Source organism: Equus przewalskii, chromosome 3 (assembly GCF_037783145.1).
Source record: "Equus przewalskii isolate Varuska chromosome 3, EquPr2, whole genome shotgun sequence".
In the NCBI taxonomy this organism is placed as follows: Eukaryota; Metazoa; Chordata; class Mammalia; order Perissodactyla; family Equidae; genus Equus; species Equus przewalskii.
The window spans coordinates 37,141,277-37,160,923 of record NC_091833.1 but is presented as its reverse complement, the minus strand read 5'-3'; the positions used below and the strand labels follow the sequence as shown (position 1 = coordinate 37,160,923).

The following is a 19,647-nucleotide window of genomic DNA, read 5'->3' as shown; positions in this document are numbered from 1 at the left end:
CAATTTGTTGCCTCCAGGAAACACATCTCAGCGCCAATGACAAATACAGGCTCAGAGTGAAGGGGTGGAAGACGATATTCCAAGCTAATGGCAAACAAAAGAAAGCAGGTGTCGCAATACTTGTATCAGACGAAGGAGACTTCAAGATAAGGCAGGTAAAGAGCGACAAAGAGGGGCAGTATATAACGATCAAAGGGACACTCCATCAAGAAGAAATAATGCTTATAAATATCTATGCACCCAACACAGGAGCACCGAAGTTCATAAAGCAACTATTAACAGACCTAAAAGAAGATATTAAAAAGAACACAATAATAATAGGGGACCTCAACACCCCACTCACATCAATGGACAGATCATCCAGACAGAAAATCAACAAGGAAACAGTGGAGCTAAACGAAAAGCTAAAACAGTTGGACTTAATAAGCATATATAGAACACTTCATCCAAAAACAGCAGAATACACATTCTTCTCAAGTGCACATGGAACATTCTCAAGGATAGACCATATGTTGGGAAACAAGGCAAGCCTCTATAAACTTAAAAAAATTGAAATAATAACAAGCATCTTCTCCAATCATAATGCTATAAAGCTAGAAATTAATTACAAGAAAAAAGCTGAGAAAGGGACAAAGATGTGGAGACTAAACAATATGCTATTGAACAAGCAATGGATCATTGAAGAAATTAAAGGAGAAATCAAAAAATATCTGGAAACAAATAAATTTTGGAGTACTTAACAGTATTAAGCACATTTTTTCTTTATTGACTATTTTTCCTCTCTCTAGTTCTTGATAGATCTCCTTACGGTTAAAATTTTTAAATATTTTATTTTTTATGCAAACCCTCATATCACAAAGAAAATTACAAAGAAAATGTAGATAGATATATACTTAGATATAACTAAACTAATATATAGAATGTCTATCATTTAAAAATAATCAAATAATTATGATGTTTGCTATCAGCTACGGCTCTGGGTTTGCAAGATGTCATTTATTCCTTCACAAAAAAATGCAACATCATGCCTGGCTCTGAGACAAGAAGGAGTGAGCAATATCGCCCATTCAGAGCATCAGAGGTCCAACTGAGGCTACAGTGACCCACCAACAAATAAATGCTGCCAGCCACTCACCATTATCCCCAGTTCATCACAGAGCTCGTAGAACTCGTCCTGCTCATAGACCCCTCCTCCCCACACCCGGAGAGTGTTCATGTTCGCATCCACAGCAGACTGCAGAAGGAGGCGCAATCTATAAAGAAGTTTTTAAAACAAATGCTAATCTGAAAATTTGAAAATGTTAAAAAAAAGATTTATAAAACACATTGTGGTTAGCAAACACATAGAAAAACACATTTTAAAATTAGGATGGTTTGGATTTAATGCTAAGTGAAGAAAGTGAGACAAAATTATATATTCATTAACTATAACCACATAAAATAAACAAACCTAGAAAAATTATGGGTGATATCTTTTCTTTCTAAATTTTCAGTAATGTTATTATACTATTTTTAAAACTAAACTTTTGTCTTAAAGTTATTCCTATAGAAAAATACAGTTGTATACCTCGGAAAGTATGTGCTAATTTTATATAACCATTGCAAACTGTAAGATGAAAATCAAAGTTTGAATATTAGTACCTCGCTGACACTTACCTCCTTTTTTACAATTTCTCCAGTCCAGTACTTGTTTCTCTAGTAAATTTCCTTTCTGCTTTTCCAATTTCTATTCACATTACCCTCAGGAAAATCTAGAAATTTACAGCCTCTTTGAGAGCGTGTACCATCCATCTCCAAAGAGCATCCAAAAAGGAAGGAAGAAACCCAATAGCAGGCTGGCGGGGACCCAGAGCACTGTTTTTCCAGAAAAGACACCCATAGGCAGGGTCAGTAACTGGACCAGCTGTGACAAACAGCCACCACCGAAACCAGCCAGGAGAGAAGAGGAGCATTTGAAAAGGAAAGAGACAGCAAACTGTCTTTGTCTGTGTCTGGAGAATAATTCCATTTTCATATGAACTTCAAAACGATATACACATTCTGAAGTAAAAGAAAATTCCTACAACTTTTGGCAAAATTAGAGTTTAGTTACCAACCACATCTACGTTCTAAGCATCAAATAATATGCCACAGTGCATATTTATACATTTGTAAGTAAGTTAAATATGTTTATTTTCACTATTACAAAGATGATAGTTTATAAACTCAATCAGGAAATATAATTTTCTTGTAAAGTTCTATTCTCAAAGCTTCAGAAAAATACTTTAAATTTTTTTCCAGATCTAGAATTTTAAAGATTTTTTTTTAGGTTTTCGTATTAAGGAGAAAAGTAAAAGAACATGCAAATGTCTTAGCATGAAGAGGTACATATGAGTTCCCATTTTTTTTAAAAGCATGCACAAAAATATTTAAGGTATTTTTCAAAAACTGAAAAAGCCAAATTATTTTTTTCAGAGACTAACCCTGAATGTGCATTAGTAATTTCCTTGTTCCTCCAGAGAAAATATATAATAGCTTTCTCAAAATTGGATGGTTTCAGCAGTCTCAGTTTAGCTGTAAGACTATCTATAGTTCATTAGAATGGAATATATTATTTAAAAATCTTTTTCATTCTAAAGTTTCCAAAATTCTAGAATTCTGTATTACCTCTCAGTTCCTTCCACTGGAACTAAAGAAAGTAAAAACGGGTAATTCGTAAGCTTTGTGGGACTGTTAATAAAAAGAGGAACTAAAAGAACAAATATAGCACAAGGAAGAAAAGAAAGATGATCACTCACAAGTCAGAGGTTACTCGATCCTGGAACGAATCTGCTGGGATCCAGTTGGAGCCTTTCAGAAATATGGGAAGCCCATTAATTTTGAAGTAGAAACTCAGACCAGGAGACCCTTTTATAGGTTCTTCTATAAGTTCCACTGTCCTAAAATAAACCTATTACAAACAGAATTAAATACTCAATATCAAATTTAAAACAGAAGCAGCAAAAGAGATTTTTAAAAAAGGAAAGCAAACTTTTAAAGAATTTACAAAAATAGAATTTAATGTTAATTTTCTATTTGCCATGAAGCGCTTAATGTGGAAGTGCACACTTCAGAAAAAATACATATATAAATTATTGCCAGATTCTGTTATTTTTTTAGAAGAAAAATACAGAAACCATTAAAGAGTGAAATATACTGTAGTCTTCCTTATGAAATAGGTATTTATAATTACATCGAAAGAAATATATTTGAAGATAACATTTCAAAGATAAAACAAAAACTGATACTACTTCACAAAAATGGAAAAAAAAGATGCCACCAGTTAAACTGATGCATGTTTGATTGAAAAACACATTCTCATTCAGTGTTGTTAAAATGTGCCAAAATGTGCATCTTAGAATCAAAGAAATGTAGTACTATACTACATAGAAATATAGTATTTCATAACTTAACAACTTTCCAATCTTAATAGCACAATACTATAAAATCCACTTTGTTTACTGGGCAAGTTACTCCTAACTAATTATCACATTAAATCAACGTTCGAGAGCTCTGATATCAGGACCGGAGAGGTGAGCAGTGTTCCGAGGGGAGGACACACCCCCGTGTTATCCTTGCCACCTGGGAGGAAGCCAAGACCTCCGTCCTGTGACAGTCTAGCAGTTAAGCCCCAGCAGCAAGACCCTAGATAGAAAAGATCAATGTTCTTATCCAAATCTTCACACTCTCCAGTCATAAACTCAGTCAAGGAATGAGGGACATGGTCCTACACCAATAAAGCCTAGCCTTGAACCAAGATTATACATTTCTTCTCCAACTAAAACAATTAATTAATTAATCAACTTATGTCATGTAATCAAAGTACCCACCATTCTTCCACTTTCTGACCCTCGCCCTTATCAATATGACATGACAAAAGATATCAGAGTTAACTCTATGAGAATCACCAGACAAGGCCTGGATGAGGAGGATCTTAATGTGGAATTATCACACTTCCTTTAGAGCTGCAAAACATAAAAGATGTACAGTGATTTTCTGAGGTGACTTTTAAAGCTCTTTGAAGGTGGATTCAAATGTCTAGAAGCGTGGCTCTTTAAGAGTGGCCAGGGGACCACAGGAGGTCCCTGGGAACCCTTCAGGGGGTCCTTGAGTTCCCAACTGTTTTCATAGGAAAGCTAAGCATTATTTGCCTTTTTCACTTTCATTCTGAGTGTATGGTAGAACTTTCCAGAAGCTACACGATGTGTGATAACATCACCACTCTGACACTTAATGGAATGTGGCTTGTGTGTTCTAATTCTACAGAGGGTTAGGGTATGAAGAGGTGTGTCTTCATGGATTGTTTGTTCTTAGTACTACTACTGTGCTCTCACTAGCTGTCTCTGGTGATTGCTGCTATAGCCTCTATGCCTTTGTTATGGTTCAACAGGTTCTTGTTTTGAATCCCAAATTTTCCCTGGCAACCTACACAGAAACACAACAGGACCGGGTACCTTCAGTTTCACAGTAATATTTTCAAGTTTTCAAATAAAAATTTTAATTTTAATTGAAACTCATTTTAGAGTTTAATAATATTTTATCTAATTCTAAAACAAAATTTATTTATAACACACTTTTTCCTAATTTAAGGATGAATTGTTGTCTTATAATGGGATTCAAGACTAACATTCCCAACCTACAACAACACTGTCTACATGTAAAAATGCTGAAAAAAAAATGAAACTGGCATTTCAAGAGTCCTCTGACTCAGGGATGGAAGGGTCTACTCCCGGGGAACTGGGTGAAATTACAAATAAGAAATGAAGTTATGATGAAAGCCAAATTTCTCTCAACTTTATAAGTATGAATAATTGATCTTATTGTGTCTTATGCAATGGAACATTTTTTAAATAATATTTATGATGCCAGTTAAGTTGCAGTGTTATTTTGAGACCAATCATTCAAAGTATAAAGAAAAAGGAATTGAATATTTTAAACTTAGATGTGATAAGCTCTATTATGTCACAATATATTGTTTTATATAGTATTGTAATGTTTTTCAAACTAGAAATGCAAAAGCCAGAAGCATCTTATAGGGTTGGCTGCCACGCAGCACTGGCTGGGGAAGCACACGTACCAGCTGAGAGTTTTACAGTTGATACTGCTGAATGCCTACTGGAGGAAAAGTCAGAAAAACAAAACCTCAGCACCGTCACCTTGCGACAACACAGGAACTCATCCGATTAAAGCTGTAGCTGCAGCATGAGACTAAGCTGACATCTCATCTGAAGAATCACACTTTTGCCTTACAAATGGGTGAATCTCCAGAACAACGGACTTGCTGTTTTGTTTGTATCTGTCTGTTACTCAGTACACTGAATCATCAAAGAGGATCTACGTGAATCATTGGCAACAAAATACAAGAGATGCTGAAATATTCAAAACATTGAAGAGCTTTTTTGAATCTCCAGGTTACCCTGCAACAGCGGGGTTACCATTTGCCCTGACAGCACAGAAGCGCTGCTGGTGCCTCAGCAGAGGTCAAGGCGGTAGCCCCCAGCTGTGCTAGGAGTCACCGTGTCTTTCACCTTCCTGCATTAGCAGGAAAAAAACCATTTTCACTGAAGAATGTCCCTGACGACACAGTAAAAATTATTAATTCTATTCAATCACCACCTTGAGGACACATTATTGTAATAGTCTGCGTGATGAATTGGGCAATACGAATAAAGCACCAGGCACAAGGCTCTAGGAAAAGATCTGGGCCACTGCTTGAGGTGTAAGCCGAATTAGCCGTCCGGTCATGAAACTTCATTTTAACTTGAAAGAACTGCCAGGCAAACTAGTTATTCAGTCTTGGCTATTTGGCAGACATTTTCTTGAAAATGAATGAAGTGAGTCTTGTCACTTCAAGGAAAATAAGTAACAGTATTGTGGCGAATGAGAAAAACTCAAACTTATAAGTAAAAATTACTATTTAGGAAAACTTGTGTCCACTACCAGGAGCTTGAGAGTTTCCCAATACTTAAAGACTTTTCAGATGACAGCAATGATGATATTAGCAAATGTGAATGTCATACTATACAAGGAAATGTTTTAACATTTGGAAATCTCAAGAGATCAGCATTTTTCAAATAACCTACGCATTATATTACAATATCACACATGGATAAAAGATCCATCAAGGGTACAAGATACATCAATAGATTTTAATGGAACAGAGAATGAAGAGTTCATTGAAACGGCTTCAGACACCACACTGCAACTAACCTTTAAGAAACTACCACTTGTTGAGCTGGCCCTGACAGCCTAGCAGGTAAAGTTCAGCGTGCTCCACTTTGGTGCGCCAGGTTCAGTTCCCGGGTGCAGAACCACACCACTCGTCTTCAGCAGCCGTGCTGTGGCAGCGGCTCACATAGAAGAACTAGAAGGACTTACAACTAGATATATAACTATGTACTGGGACTTCGGGGAGGAAAAAAAAGAGGAAAATTGGCAACAGAAGTCAGCTCAAGGTGAATCTTTCCTAGTTTAAAAAAAAAAACAAAAAAGCCTAGCTATTTTAAAAAAAAAAAAACAGAAAAAACAGGGCCGACCCCATGGACAAATGGTTAAAGTTCTGCATGCTCTGCTTCAGCGGCCCAGGTCACAGGTTCAGATCCCAGGTACAACCCACTACACTCATCAGCCATGCTGTGGAGGCATCCCACATATAAAATAGAGGAAGACTGGCACAGATGTTAGCTCAGAGCTAATTTTCCTCAAGCAAAAAAAGAGTAAGATTGGCCATAGATGTTACCTCAGGGCAAATCTTCCCCAGCAAAAAAAAAAAAAGAAGAAAGCAAGCAAGAAAGAAACTACCACTTGTTAAGTTCTAGTGTTGCATCAAAGAACATCCAAAATTATCTGAAAAGGCTATTAAAGTCCTCTTCTCTTTTCCAAATACATATCCGTGTGAACTCAGATTTTCTTCAAATGCTTCAAGGAAAATAACATATTGCAAATTGATTGAATGCAAAAGCAGATGAGAATTCAGCTGTCTTCTATTAAGCAAGACATTAAAGAGATTTGCAAACATGTAAAACAATGTCATTATTCTAAGTTTTTTATTTTGTAAATATACTTATTTTTCATAAAATAACTTATAACATGTCATGATTTATTATTGTGATTTGAAATGAATATTTAATCCTCAGTTTTAATATTTACCTGCATAAAAGCACTTTGAGGTTCTCAACAATTTTTACAAACGTAAAGCAATCCTGAGTCCAAAAAAATTTGAAAACCACTAATCTAGAAAATAGAACTCATTTCTTTATATCTATTAATGCTACAAACAGTATTAACAATAAAACATGTTTCAATGTTTTTTCTTTTATGGGCAAATTTGCTCGTGAAACGACAGCTATTCCTATCTCCCAACTTGCACAATAACAATTTAATGACCCAGGTCAAAGTGAACCCTGCAGCTGGGCGGTCTTCGGCTGGTCCCACTGGAGGGTCTGTGAAGAGTGTCAGCAACTGCCATGTCCTCTGCAGGCTTGAGAGACAACACAAAAGTCCCCTTCTACAACAGGTATCCTAGTTCAGAGAAAAGAATGGGTTCTGAAGGAGGGGTTTTGAAAAGACCCCCGAGTCTTTTCAAATTTTTTGCATCCATATTTGCATCCAGAGTGAAGTGTCTATTGTTATTATATTTTGAGCAGCCCAACAAAGTAAATTACTGTCTGGAAGTAGAAAAAAGGTGTAAATATCTATGAACCTAAATGTGCAAGTCAAGCAGTTTGAACTTTAAAATTTTTAATTTCCAAACTTTTCTATCTGTTGCTGAAGGTTCTATTAGCAACTCACTAGATAATTTTTTAATTGGCTGCATGATTTCATGTTTAAAATAGAAGAGTTGACTTTAAAAGTACAGGACAGCTGTACTGCAAAATGCATTTTCTAGAAAAGAGTTAGTTAAGAATTAGGAATATCTTAACTGAAGGGCTTAAGAGGCGTGTGACTGAGAAGTAAATATCGAGTTCTCAAGGTTCTTCCAATGAGAGACCAAACATGACGACAGAGTGAACCGCTGGCTCATAAACTGGGTATTACTTCTCAGCTGTCTAGAATCAAATACCTAAGACGCTGTCACAGTGATACTAGATTTTCAAAAGAGTAATTTTTTCCTTAAAAAAAAACCCACTTATTTCTAAATATTGGCAAATGTTACCCAAAATATTGTTCAAATAATTTTCATGGATTTCCAAAATACACCTTCTAAAACCATCTCCCATCTACCATCGCGACTTTGAGAGACACCCGGTACCACAGCTCTGCCTGCCCCCAAGTGCCCTCCTCGCCGTCTCTGTGGCCAGCATATATTTGGAGTATCTGACACGAGATAGGATCGCTTTTTAACACCCTCCTCCCTGTAGGACAAAATTATTTTCAGTAATAATAATAAAATGAAATGAATAGGGGCCAGCCCCGTGGCCGAGTAGTAAGTTCATGTGCGCTCCGCTTCGGCGGCCCAGGGTTTCGCCAGTTCGAATCCTGGGCACCGACGTGGCACCACTCGTCAGGCCATGCTGAGGCGGGGTCCCACATGCCACAGCTAGGAGGACCCACAGCTAAGAATATACATCTATGTATGGGGGGTCTTTGGGGATAAAAAGGAAAAATTAAAAAATCTAAAAAAAAAAAAGAAAAAAAAGAAATGAATAATGGTAACAGCCTAAAAAGAAATGCAGACATTAAAGGTTTTCTTTTATTTAACTTTATATGAATAACTCTGCCACTTTTTAAGTAAAATAAACATTATAGTATAAAAAAGGAAAAAGCAATGGAGTCATATTAACGTGTTTTTGAAAAAGGGAAATAACATATCTACATATTGGTTTGTTATAGTAATGAATAACAATATTTGCTATTTTGAGCCTTAACTTCAAAAATGTCAAGAACTTTGTCAAAGTTGATCTTTGTATGCTTATGTTCTATAAAGAATATAGCCAGATCTGTCATAATTGATGATAAAACACACTTTATTAATTTTAATTTAGAAATGTCTTTTCAAATGAAGCCAAAGATACTTAAATATTTTGGGAAAATATTAGACATAAAGATAAGTTTGTCAGAGAGTCATAAAAATCTCACTTAACATTAAATTCCAAAAAATGTAGTAGTACTGCCGCCTTTGTTTTTTCGAGATACATTCAAACCATTTACAAATGCCTCTGGGGTCAAGAAATTTCCACTTCTCAACTATTTCTTCTGCAAAATCAGAGAAAATGGCTAAATAATTGTGAACTCAGACATTATCTGATCCATTGCTTTAGAACAAGCGTCCCGTTCTTGGTGAAAATGACTGGGGTGTTCAACACCGCTGTTTTCATTTCCCCAGGCACCGTAAGATCAGCATCTTTTGTTGTTTCTTCTGGCACTCTTCTTCAAAATCTGATTCTTTTTTTCTATGTAAATGTCCATTTCCTTACATTTTCTCTTTTACACAGTAAATAGCCTTCACCAAAATTTCTGTGCACTTATCTTCGAAGAAGAGCTTTAAAGCTTGGTGTTTCAGTGTACTTTATTCAAGGCAGACTCCAGCTATTTGCAAACACATTTCTATGTGATTAACCTCATCCAAAATTCTACACCAGGAAAAAAATTACAATTCAGAAGAGAAAAACTGTGCTAGCAGAAGACAAAATCTAAGTTAATCCACGTATCCACATTTTCTTTGGAGCACAAAGTACTTCAAAGTTGACATTAACTTTTCAAAATCTAGCTTTACTGCGTCTACCTTCAAAATGAGAATTCCATATTGTCCAAAAAGTCTTTCTGCAGCTTTTTCCAACGATGAGGTGAGATTAAGAAGAATGAATAAAATTCTTCCAAAGTTCCAGAAAACGTCACATATGAAGAAACATTTCCAAAAGAGCAAATTCCACAAGGTTCAAAGAATTACTTCCAGGAGGCACTAATCTCTTTGATTTTTGTATGAACTGTGAATACTGGCCACATACAGGCACTCCTATATCACTGACTACAGAGGTTCGTGAAACAATGACCCAGTTGTCTCAAGGTATCTTCTGTGAGCTCAGCAGCTGTCCATTTCAGCTCTAGCCCCTTCTACATGGACATATCTGATTGACTCACACACTTCATCTCTGTATGAACCATCTGAAGTGCTATCAAAAAGAATCCTGAGGTATTTTGTTTTCTAATATCTGCCACTACTAAAGCATACCAGTGATGTCATGGTTGGTTTTTTGTTTTTGGCAGGAAAGATTGGCCCTGAGCTAACATCTGTTGCCAATCTTCCTCTTTTTTTTCCTCCCCAAAGCCCCAGTGCATGGTTGTATATCCTAGTTGTAAGTCCTTCTAGTTCTTCTCTGTGAGCTGCCGCCACAGCATGGCTACTGACAGACGAGCAGTGTGGTTCTGCTCCTGGGGACCAAACCCAGGCCGCTGAGGCGGAGTGTGCCAAACTATAACCACTAGGCCATCAGGGCTGACTCTGATGTGATGCTTTATTTTGATTCTTTCTTTAGATTTAAAACAAATTACAAATAAAGAATAAATTTCAATTCTAAAGATATTAAAATTCGCACAACAGTTCACTTACCAAGCAAAGTATTACATGTTACACATCACAATTCACACTTTTCCCTAAGTTTTTTTTTTAATAAAGACTATTTTTTTTTAGAGCAGTTTAAAGTTCACAGCAAAATTGAGAGGAGGGTACACAAAGTTCCCACAGATGTCCTGCCCCCACAATGCACAGTCTCCCCATTACCACCATCCCCCACTGCAGGGACAGAGTTGTCATAACTGGTGAACCTCTCCTGACACATCATAGTCGCCCAAAGTGCACAGCTCACATGTGGTTCGCTCATGGTGCTGTATACTCTATGCACTGGGAGAAACGTATAATGACCTGCAGCCATCATTATGGTGTCATACACAGTAGGCCCACTGCCCTAAAAACCCTCTGTGCTCCACGTGTTCATCCCTGCCTCCTCCTCTCAACACCTGCCAGCCATTCATCTTTTTACTGTCCCCATATTTTTGCCTTTTCCAGAGTGTCATGTACTTGAATCTTCCGAGTGGCTTCTGGTTCCTCCACGTCTTTCCATGGCTTGATAATTCATTTCTTTTTAGCACTGAATAACATTTCATTGTCTGGATATACCACAGGCTATTTATCACTTCATTAACTGAAGGACATCTTGGTTGCTTCCAAGCTTTGGCAATTACGAATAAAGCTGCTTTAACATCTACGTGCAGGTTTTTATGTGGACATAAGTTTTCAACTCCTTTGGGTAAATACCAAGCAGACGGATTGCTGGATTGCATGGGAAGAGTATGTTCAGTTTTGTAAGAGGCTGCCAGGCTGTCTTCCAAAGCGACTGACTGCCCCATTTTGCATTCCCACCAGCAATGACTCAGAGTTCCCGTCGTTCCACATCCTCATCAGCATCTGGAATTGCCCGTGTTCTGGATTTTGGCCATTCTAACAGGTGTGTAGTGCTATTGCACTGTTGTTTTCATTTGTGTTTTTCTGATAACATACGATGTGGAGCATCTTTTCAGATGCTTATTTGCCATCTGTGTCTCTTCTTTGGTGAGTTTTCTATTAAGGTGTTGGCCCATTTTTTAATCAGGTTTTTTGTTTTCTTATTGTTGAGCTCTTTGTACATTTTGTTTAACAGATGTGTCTTTTGCAAACATTTTCTCCCAGTCTGTGACTTGTCTTCTCATTCTGTTGACATTGTCTTTGGCAGAGCACAAGTTTTTTAATTGTAATGAAGTCCAGCTTATCAATTATTTCTTTCTATTTAAAATTTTAAACATAAAAATAAAAACTCCAAGAGGTCACACTGAAGTAATTCACGTTGAGTTTCTTCTTTTTTATAATCGCTGTTCTATCACTGTTTCTAATCTACTTTTAAATGCAATAATATGTAATATGACAGGGACTGGGGACATAAACTATGTCCAAAACAAGTTTAAACGATCCAAAACTCTTAGGAACTTACTTTCAAAATGACTATATGAAGTTGAGTCTCCACAAGCGTGGGAACGACCACATAACTAAGTTCTCCAAATTCATTTCCATGTAGAATGCAACAATTATTAAAGGGTTAATAATAAAATGTGCTAAGTTAAATAAAAAGCCTACATATATATTATTAAAACTCAAGAATAATCACACATGTGGGTAAAATTTAGAACAAAAGATTTTGTGGGTATGAGTATTTTATCACTGACATGGCATAGAATTGCCAGGATGTACTACTAATGAAAAACAGGCCAACCTATAGTCAACACACAATGTACCCACTTCACTGCCTATACCCAGGGCTAAGTGCTCCCAGGCTCCTCTCGCCGACCCGGGTCAGCCACCGCATGGAGCTGTTTTGGAAATGTTTAATTAACCTTTGATGGGGAGAAAGACAAAAGGAAGGTATACTGGGTTGAACAGCATCCCCTCAAAATTCATGTCACTCAGAAACTCAGAATGTGATCTTATTCGGAAAGCGGGTCTTTGCAGATTTAATTAAATGAGGTCGTACTGCATCAGGGTGGGCTCTAATCCAATGGCTGGTGTCCCTCTAAGAAAAGCAGAGACACACACGGGGAGAAGGCCATGGGATGACAGAGGCAGAGATCAGAGTAAGGCGGCCACAAGCCAAGAAATGCCAAGGATTACCAGCAACCCCGAAGAGGCACAGAAGCATCCTCCCTGAGACTTCAGAAGGAACATGAGTCCTGACAACACTTTGATTTGGGACTTCCAGCCTCAAGAACTGTGAGAAAATAAATTCTTTATGTTTTAAGCTACTCCATTTGTGATGGCTGCCCCAGGAAACTGAGGAAATACAAAAGGAGACACACTTCAGAACCTCTGTGAATCTCAGTATTGAGCAAAAGTGCAGAAGTGGTCAGAATACACCTGAATTATATTCTGAATTCCATATTTTTTGGCTATATACTTTTCAGGTCTTTAGAGAGCAAAGAGTAGCGCTCAGAAAGGAAAGGAAAAGGCCCCACGGGCACTGTGCCCGCTCCCTCCCCTGCAGGCAGCACAGAGATGAACAGGGCACAGGAGAGCGGAGGATGGAAGTGAGATTCAAAACAAAGCGCCTTGGTGGGCTGCGGCCGGGCCCTCTGCGACCTCCCCGGATGGGAAGCCGGCAGTACAATTTCTATTTGTGGAACGCATACTACTACGTTATGTTTGCTATTCCCCTACAATAGTGTAAGTGGAGAACCTTGATGTGAGGTCCAACATAAACAGCAACTGCCTTCTGTTGCTTTCAGCAAAAAGATTTACCTTATATAGGGAATACTTGAGAGAGTCTTACAAAGTAAGATGTGCTAAAGAGAAATATCAACTAACGGATTTCCTATTTTCCAGAAATGTAAATCATAATTGTCATTCAAAAATATTTATTATGCTTTTAACACACGTTCCCTAGGCAAAGAAATATACTCCATTTATAGGATAAAAATATTCCTTAACCTGGACAGAAAATGGCAAACATAGTGATTGGAAAGGGTTTTTTTTATTCCATTTACCCAGAGCAACCCCTCCCACAACAATTTATACACAAAACTTTCTCTTTTGTTAAAAAATCAAGTCGGTTCCCCAAACTGATAAAACTGACTCTCCCAGACTCCCATTCTAAAGTCCCTCTTGAAATGACTTGTTTGACAAAACTTACAAATATCTCAACACTTATCTTTTCTTTTTTAATTTATTTTTAAAGTGCCTGTTAACTTTTCCTTGTATTACCTCCCTTTATATTTAAACCACTTGCTCCAAAGTTGCTCCTTTCAACAATAAAAAAAAAAAATTCAGTCATCAAGATATTTTCCCCTGTTCACAAAGGAATGAGGCCAGCACTCGCCCCACAGCATCCGCACTCTGTCACAATCCCGTCCATTTCTGCGGCACGGGCTGCATCCAAAACTTGTCACTTCCCTAGGCCTCAGTCTGAGTCAAATGTGCTGCTGTCCTGTGACACACCCAGTAAACAAAAACCAACACACACATGTCTAATCTCACTGGAAGAGGGGCAAGAAAGATATAAAACTGAAGCAAGATGGACTTCAATGATTTTTTTTTATTTTTTCATTTTTTTGAGGAAGATCAGCCCTGAGCTAACTGCTGCCAATCCTCCTCTTTTTGCTGAGGAAGACTGGCCCTGAGCTAACATCTGTGCCCATCTTCCTCTACTTTATACGTGGGACGCCTGCCACAGCATGGCTTGACAAGCGGTGCCATGTCCCCACCCGGGATCTGAACCAGGGAACCCCGGGCCACCAAAGTGGAACGTGCGCACTTAACTGCTGAGCCACCAGGCCGGCCCACAGTGATATTTTTAAATACGAATATTTTTGCATAAAGCAAGTCCAGGATAACAATGAAACCATCAGGAAACAAGGGCAATAGAGGTGAGATGAGGAGGGGCCGGTGATGAGGGAAAGAACTCCTGTCTGACACAATACTGAGTGCCGGCGAGACGTGAGCCGTGTAGCCAAGGTGAAATACAGCCCGTATGGAGGCAGCCGAGCATTCTCTCAGGAACCCGAACCACGCACTGGGCCCAGCAGTGCATTACCGGGAGAGATGCTGCTGGGCACACGTGCTCTGAGGGTCATAGCGACAATGTATAGCAGCACTACTCAGAATAGTCAAAACTGGAGACGTCCCAGATTTCAACAGCAGAATGTGTAATACAATGAAATATGACACAGCGATGTAAATAAACAAACCACAGCTACACACAACATATCTAAATGTCACAAATATAATGTTGAGGCAAATTAGCCAGACACAAAAGAACACATACTATGTGGTTCCACATATATAAAGTTTAAAAACAGGCAGAAACAAACTACAGTGTCAACAGTCAGGACAGAGGGTCTCTGGGAAGGAGGGAGGAGCAGCAGTTGCAGGGCTCACAAAGTGGGGGGCTTCTGAGGTGCTAGCAATGCTAGTAACGCCCTCCTTCCTGATCAAGGTGACTGTCACATGAGTGCTCATTTCCTAAGCATTCATTAAGGCGTTCACTCACACTCTGTATTTTTCTGTATATGTGTGATACTTCATAATATATAAAAAATTCATCCCAGTCTGACATAGTCCCCCCGAACAAAGGCTGGAAAGAAAGAAGACTAAGAGATTCCTGCCAGGACACAGAAAATGATGGCAAGAAGCAGTGAAATTCCTTGCCTGCTGAGACAGTGGCAAGTCAGAAACCATCTGAGAACATTAAGAAATCTGGGACTGGCAGGAACCAGAATTCCCTGGAAGAACACCCCCGATGGAAACAAAGGTGACCTAGGCATCATCTCTCTCTTACCAAATTCGGCAGCAATCTACACTCTTTATCCTAATTTCAAAAGCAAACATGGATTCCTGAAACTTGCAAGGAGCTCACATTTTTACATCTCCTCTTCGGCACAGTCCTTGTACAGAGGGGACTATCGGGAGGTCTAAGAGATCCTTCGACCTAACCTCTACCATCCCACTCAAATGGACAAAGGGACATAGCTACTATTCAAAGTTCTCACTGCAAACGAATTCTGAGATGCTCCTCGGTTACCGTTCCAGTAGAAACAATCCTGACTACGCAGAGCCTCTCCCGCGAGGAACCTCGGTCTCCCACGCTGCACTTTAAGCTCGCTTCCTCTCCACATCCACCCCACTCCAGACAAGTGAAAAAATATCATCAGTAACAAGTCGGAGAATTAGCAAGTGTGTCCTCAGCTCTCCTTGCCTTCACATTATCTTATCCCTTTACCCGTTCTTCCTTTGATCTCCTTCATGGCTCTCTTCGGAGCCCCCTAATGAGCAGAATACACAACTGAGTAAAATGTTATAGTAAAGTTTTAACAGGCTAAATCAAATAGTACCTTAAGACTCCTACAGAATACAGAATTACTGTTCTTGTAACATTTTAGAAATAAGAAGATAATTTCAAAAACCATAGCAGAGAAAGATACGCAGTTTCAGATCCAAGCCTGACCTCAAACTTTATTGCTCAGATATGCGGCATTTAATTAGCATGCGTACAAGCAAGGTGGGCAAAGGTTCAGGAAACAATGTCAAACCATACCACATGCTGATAACACCCTGCAAAACACCACCAAACCAGCCCACTATGTCACAATCAGAAATCAATAGTTCTTTCAAAGTGAAGGTATTTGACTCTCAGATAAAGATTCCCAGTTTTCAACCTCACTTGAGCCCTCAATGCTGCCTCCCAATCCTGTCATGTTGCCTTAGCCCTTTCTCAGCGCTGGCTATCTCAAGCCTTCACTTTCCCCACATTTCTAACTTGTCCCCCATTACTTTCAACAGACAACATTACATCCTAGTTCCCAGGAGAGAAAAAAGTGATCCGATCAGCACTCCTTAAACTTTGTTTTTCAGGTTCACTTTTTCCTCTTTAAACGCCACTGAAAGAACAGTTTGCAATTCCCAAAGAAAGAAAATATACCTTAAGTGGTCCTAGAGATTTCAAAATTCCCTCCGTCCCCAACCTCCATCCTTTCCTCTACATGTGGAATTTTAACTCTCATCCCTATGACAACAAAAACAGAGCCCTCATCCCCAAGGGAATCCATCCACTTGTGAAGGGGTGCCACCCTCCCCTTCCTTATCAGGGACCATCAACTACCAACTGTCTGTCAACTCTCTGTCTGTCTGTCTGTCTCTCTCTCTCTCTCTCTCTCTCGTTTTGAGCTGTCTTCAGTCTTTCCCCATCTACCAGACCCTTCCCAGCAGGATTTTGCTGTCATTGCTTCTCATTCTCTTAATAGTGTCCTTTTTTATGTTAAAACAATTTCAAACTTACACAAAAGTTTCAATGACACTACAAAGAACTCCTGAATACCCTTCAACCAGAGACCCCACTCAAGTTTTGTCTTTTGCCCCAGTAGAATTGTTTTTAGCAAAAACAGCCAGGCACTGCCCCCAGTTGTTCTCTCTCTCTCGTCTCTTTCAATGTGGAACAGGTCCTCGGTCTTTCCTTGACATTTTTGAAGATCACAGTAGATTGAAGTAGATTTGAAGATTTTAGCAACTGGAGCTCAATTTAGGATTGTCTGATGCTTCCTCTTAATTAGATGTAGGCTACCTGCTTTGAGAGGACCACCACAGAAATGACGCTGTCTTCTTGCTGCAGCTTCTTGGGTGGACACTACGTCACTGCCTCGGTGGTGGTGGTAACCTTAATCACGAGATGTCTGCTAGCTTTCTCCACTGCATTTTTTTCTCCATTATAATTAATAAATATCTTGTTGAGAGGTGCTTTGAGGCTACAGAAATACCCCACATTTCATGCTACTTTTGCCCTCTAGTTTTAGCATCCATTCATATTTCTTGCCTGAATTACTTATAACTATAGCAGTTATCAAGTGATTATTATTCTAGTTCTAGTATTCTTTCTACATTTTTTATTTGGCCTTCCATTTCAATGAATAACTTTCCTTTCTCTCATTTACTTATTCATGCATTATTTGTGTCAGTGTGCACTCAGGATTTTTATTTTGTTCAGTGGATTATAATCTTTTACTACCACTCTTTATGTTAATGCTCAAATTCTCTCAGATTTGGCCAGTGAGAGCACATCAAACTGGGCCCTGTGTCCTTTTAACATGCTTCATCATTCTCGAGCACCTTCTTACTCTCTAGCTGGCCGGTAAAGTCTTCCTTTGTAGCTGGACTACAGCAAGATAGTCTAGGCTCCAGGCCCAGGGTCAGTCCGTTCTCCAAAGAGCCATGATTCCTTTTAGTAGAGAACGTTATTTAAAAAACAAATCTGGACCAGCTCTGGTCATTGCTACTAGAGTACATCATTCCCAGGACCTCTGGAAAGACCTGGAGAGAACCGGGTGTGTGTGTGTGTGCACGTGCATCCATAAATACACACATATGCGTATTTACATTTATATTTCTATATCTACCCACATATGCTGAAAATCATCAGTTCACACTATAAGCCCCAATTCCAATCCATTCTAGCTCGCCCCCTTTCTATATGGACACCACCTTTCTCCATCGAAGAAAAAGCTGCCTCTCAGGACCTCAATGTATTTACTTATTTGCATAGGCCCCTGTATGCTGCCCATCTTCTGACCCCAACCAGCCAGCATTATGCCTGGTTCAGGTGTCGTTTCCAGGAAACACTTTTAGAGAGTTGCCTGTACTCATTGTCTCTACTTCCCCACCTTCAGTCATTCCTCGACCCGCTGCAATCTGATTTCCATCTGGTTGAAGTCACCAGTCATCTCCTTATTGCCAAATCTAAACAATCTTCCTCACTCCTTTTCTAACTTGAGCTCCCTGCAGCATTAGACACTGTTTGAGCTTTCTCTGCTTCTTAAAACACTCTCTTCCTCTGGCTTCTGTGACTCCCCACTCAAACTGCTTTCCCTTCTGCTTCTTTGGCCATTCCTTCTTAGATTTTCTATGGGCTCCTTTTCTACTCCTGGGCTTAATGATTGCACTTAAGCCCCCCTCTCTATGCAGTCCCTGAGGTAGCTCATCCCCAGCCATGGCGACAATTCTCTATATTCTGTTGACTAACACATCTATATCTTTAACCCAGATCTAATTCCTAAGCTCCAGACCTACATAATGAAATGCCTATCAAGTATTATTTCTTGGATATCTCTCAATCACTCCACACACAACACAGAATCTAACACAGAAATAATTCCAGCCTATCCCATCCCTCAAACCTGCTCTTCTTTCTACGTACTTTAACTCAAAGAACAGAATTGCCATCTGGTCAGTGGCCCAAATCAGCAACTTAAGAACCATTCTTAACTCCTCCTTCTCTCCCATCTCCACACCAACAAGCCTGATGGTATTACCTCTTAAATCTCTCTCAAACCTCTTTCCTCAGCAATTTTCCAGACCAAGCAATCATCATCTTGTGCCTGAATTAAACCATAGCTCCTAACTGGCCTCCCACTCCGGTCATTCTTCCAATTTGATCTACACAATCTTGGTAAAACAAACATGTCATTGCTCTCTCCTTAAAACCCTTCAAAGACTTCCCATGACCTCAGGACAGTCTACTTCCTTCACAGGGCTTCCTAGGCCCTGCAAGAGCTTGCCCTCACCTACCTTTATGACATCATCCATTGTTCCACTTCAAAGTCAAACACAGTCACACTGAAATCTCTTTCACCTGCACAAACACACAGCATTCCTTCGAGTCCCTGAGCCCTAACGTAGTCTTGCAAGGACTTCTGCTATGTTGCCTGGTCAATTCTATTTATCCCTCAGGACACAGATATCTCCTTCTCCAGGAATCTTCCCAGATGCCCCTGCTCTGTGCTCCCACAGTGCTCTCTATTTCTCTAGAGTTCTAACATGCTTTATTGCAATGGCTTGTTTAAATTATTTAATTTCCCAACCAAATTATTAGCTTTATTAAGATTTCGGAGAGAGGGGCCGGCCCCGTGGCCGAGTGGTTAAGTTCGCGCGCTCTGCTGCGGTGGCCCAGGGTTTCGCTGGTTCGGATCCTGGGCGCGGACATGGCACCGCTCGTCAGGCCACGTTGAGGCGGCGTCCCACATGCCACAACTAGAAGGACCTGCAACTAAGATATACAACTATGTACCGGGGGGATTTGGGGAGATAAAGCAGAAAAAAAAAGATTGGCCACAGTTGTTAGCTCA

At 39.4% G+C, this 19,647-nt stretch overlaps 1 protein-coding gene across 3 annotated transcripts in view; it reads right to left on the bottom strand.

Annotated features, from left to right (window-relative positions):
- The window catches only part of MANBA (mannosidase beta), a 113,852-nt gene that overhangs the window by 55,183 nt on the left and 39,022 nt on the right, over positions 1-19,647 (bottom strand). For all 3 annotated transcript variants that reach the window (XM_070614143.1, XM_070614145.1, XM_070614144.1), the window contains exons 8-9: positions 2,778-2,929; positions 1,136-1,253 (exon numbers count right to left, since the gene is read on the bottom strand). In XM_070614143.1, coding sequence (XP_070470244.1) covers positions 1,136-1,253; positions 2,778-2,929 — 270 coding nt within the window. The remainder of the gene's footprint in view (positions 1-1,135; positions 1,254-2,777; positions 2,930-19,647) is intronic.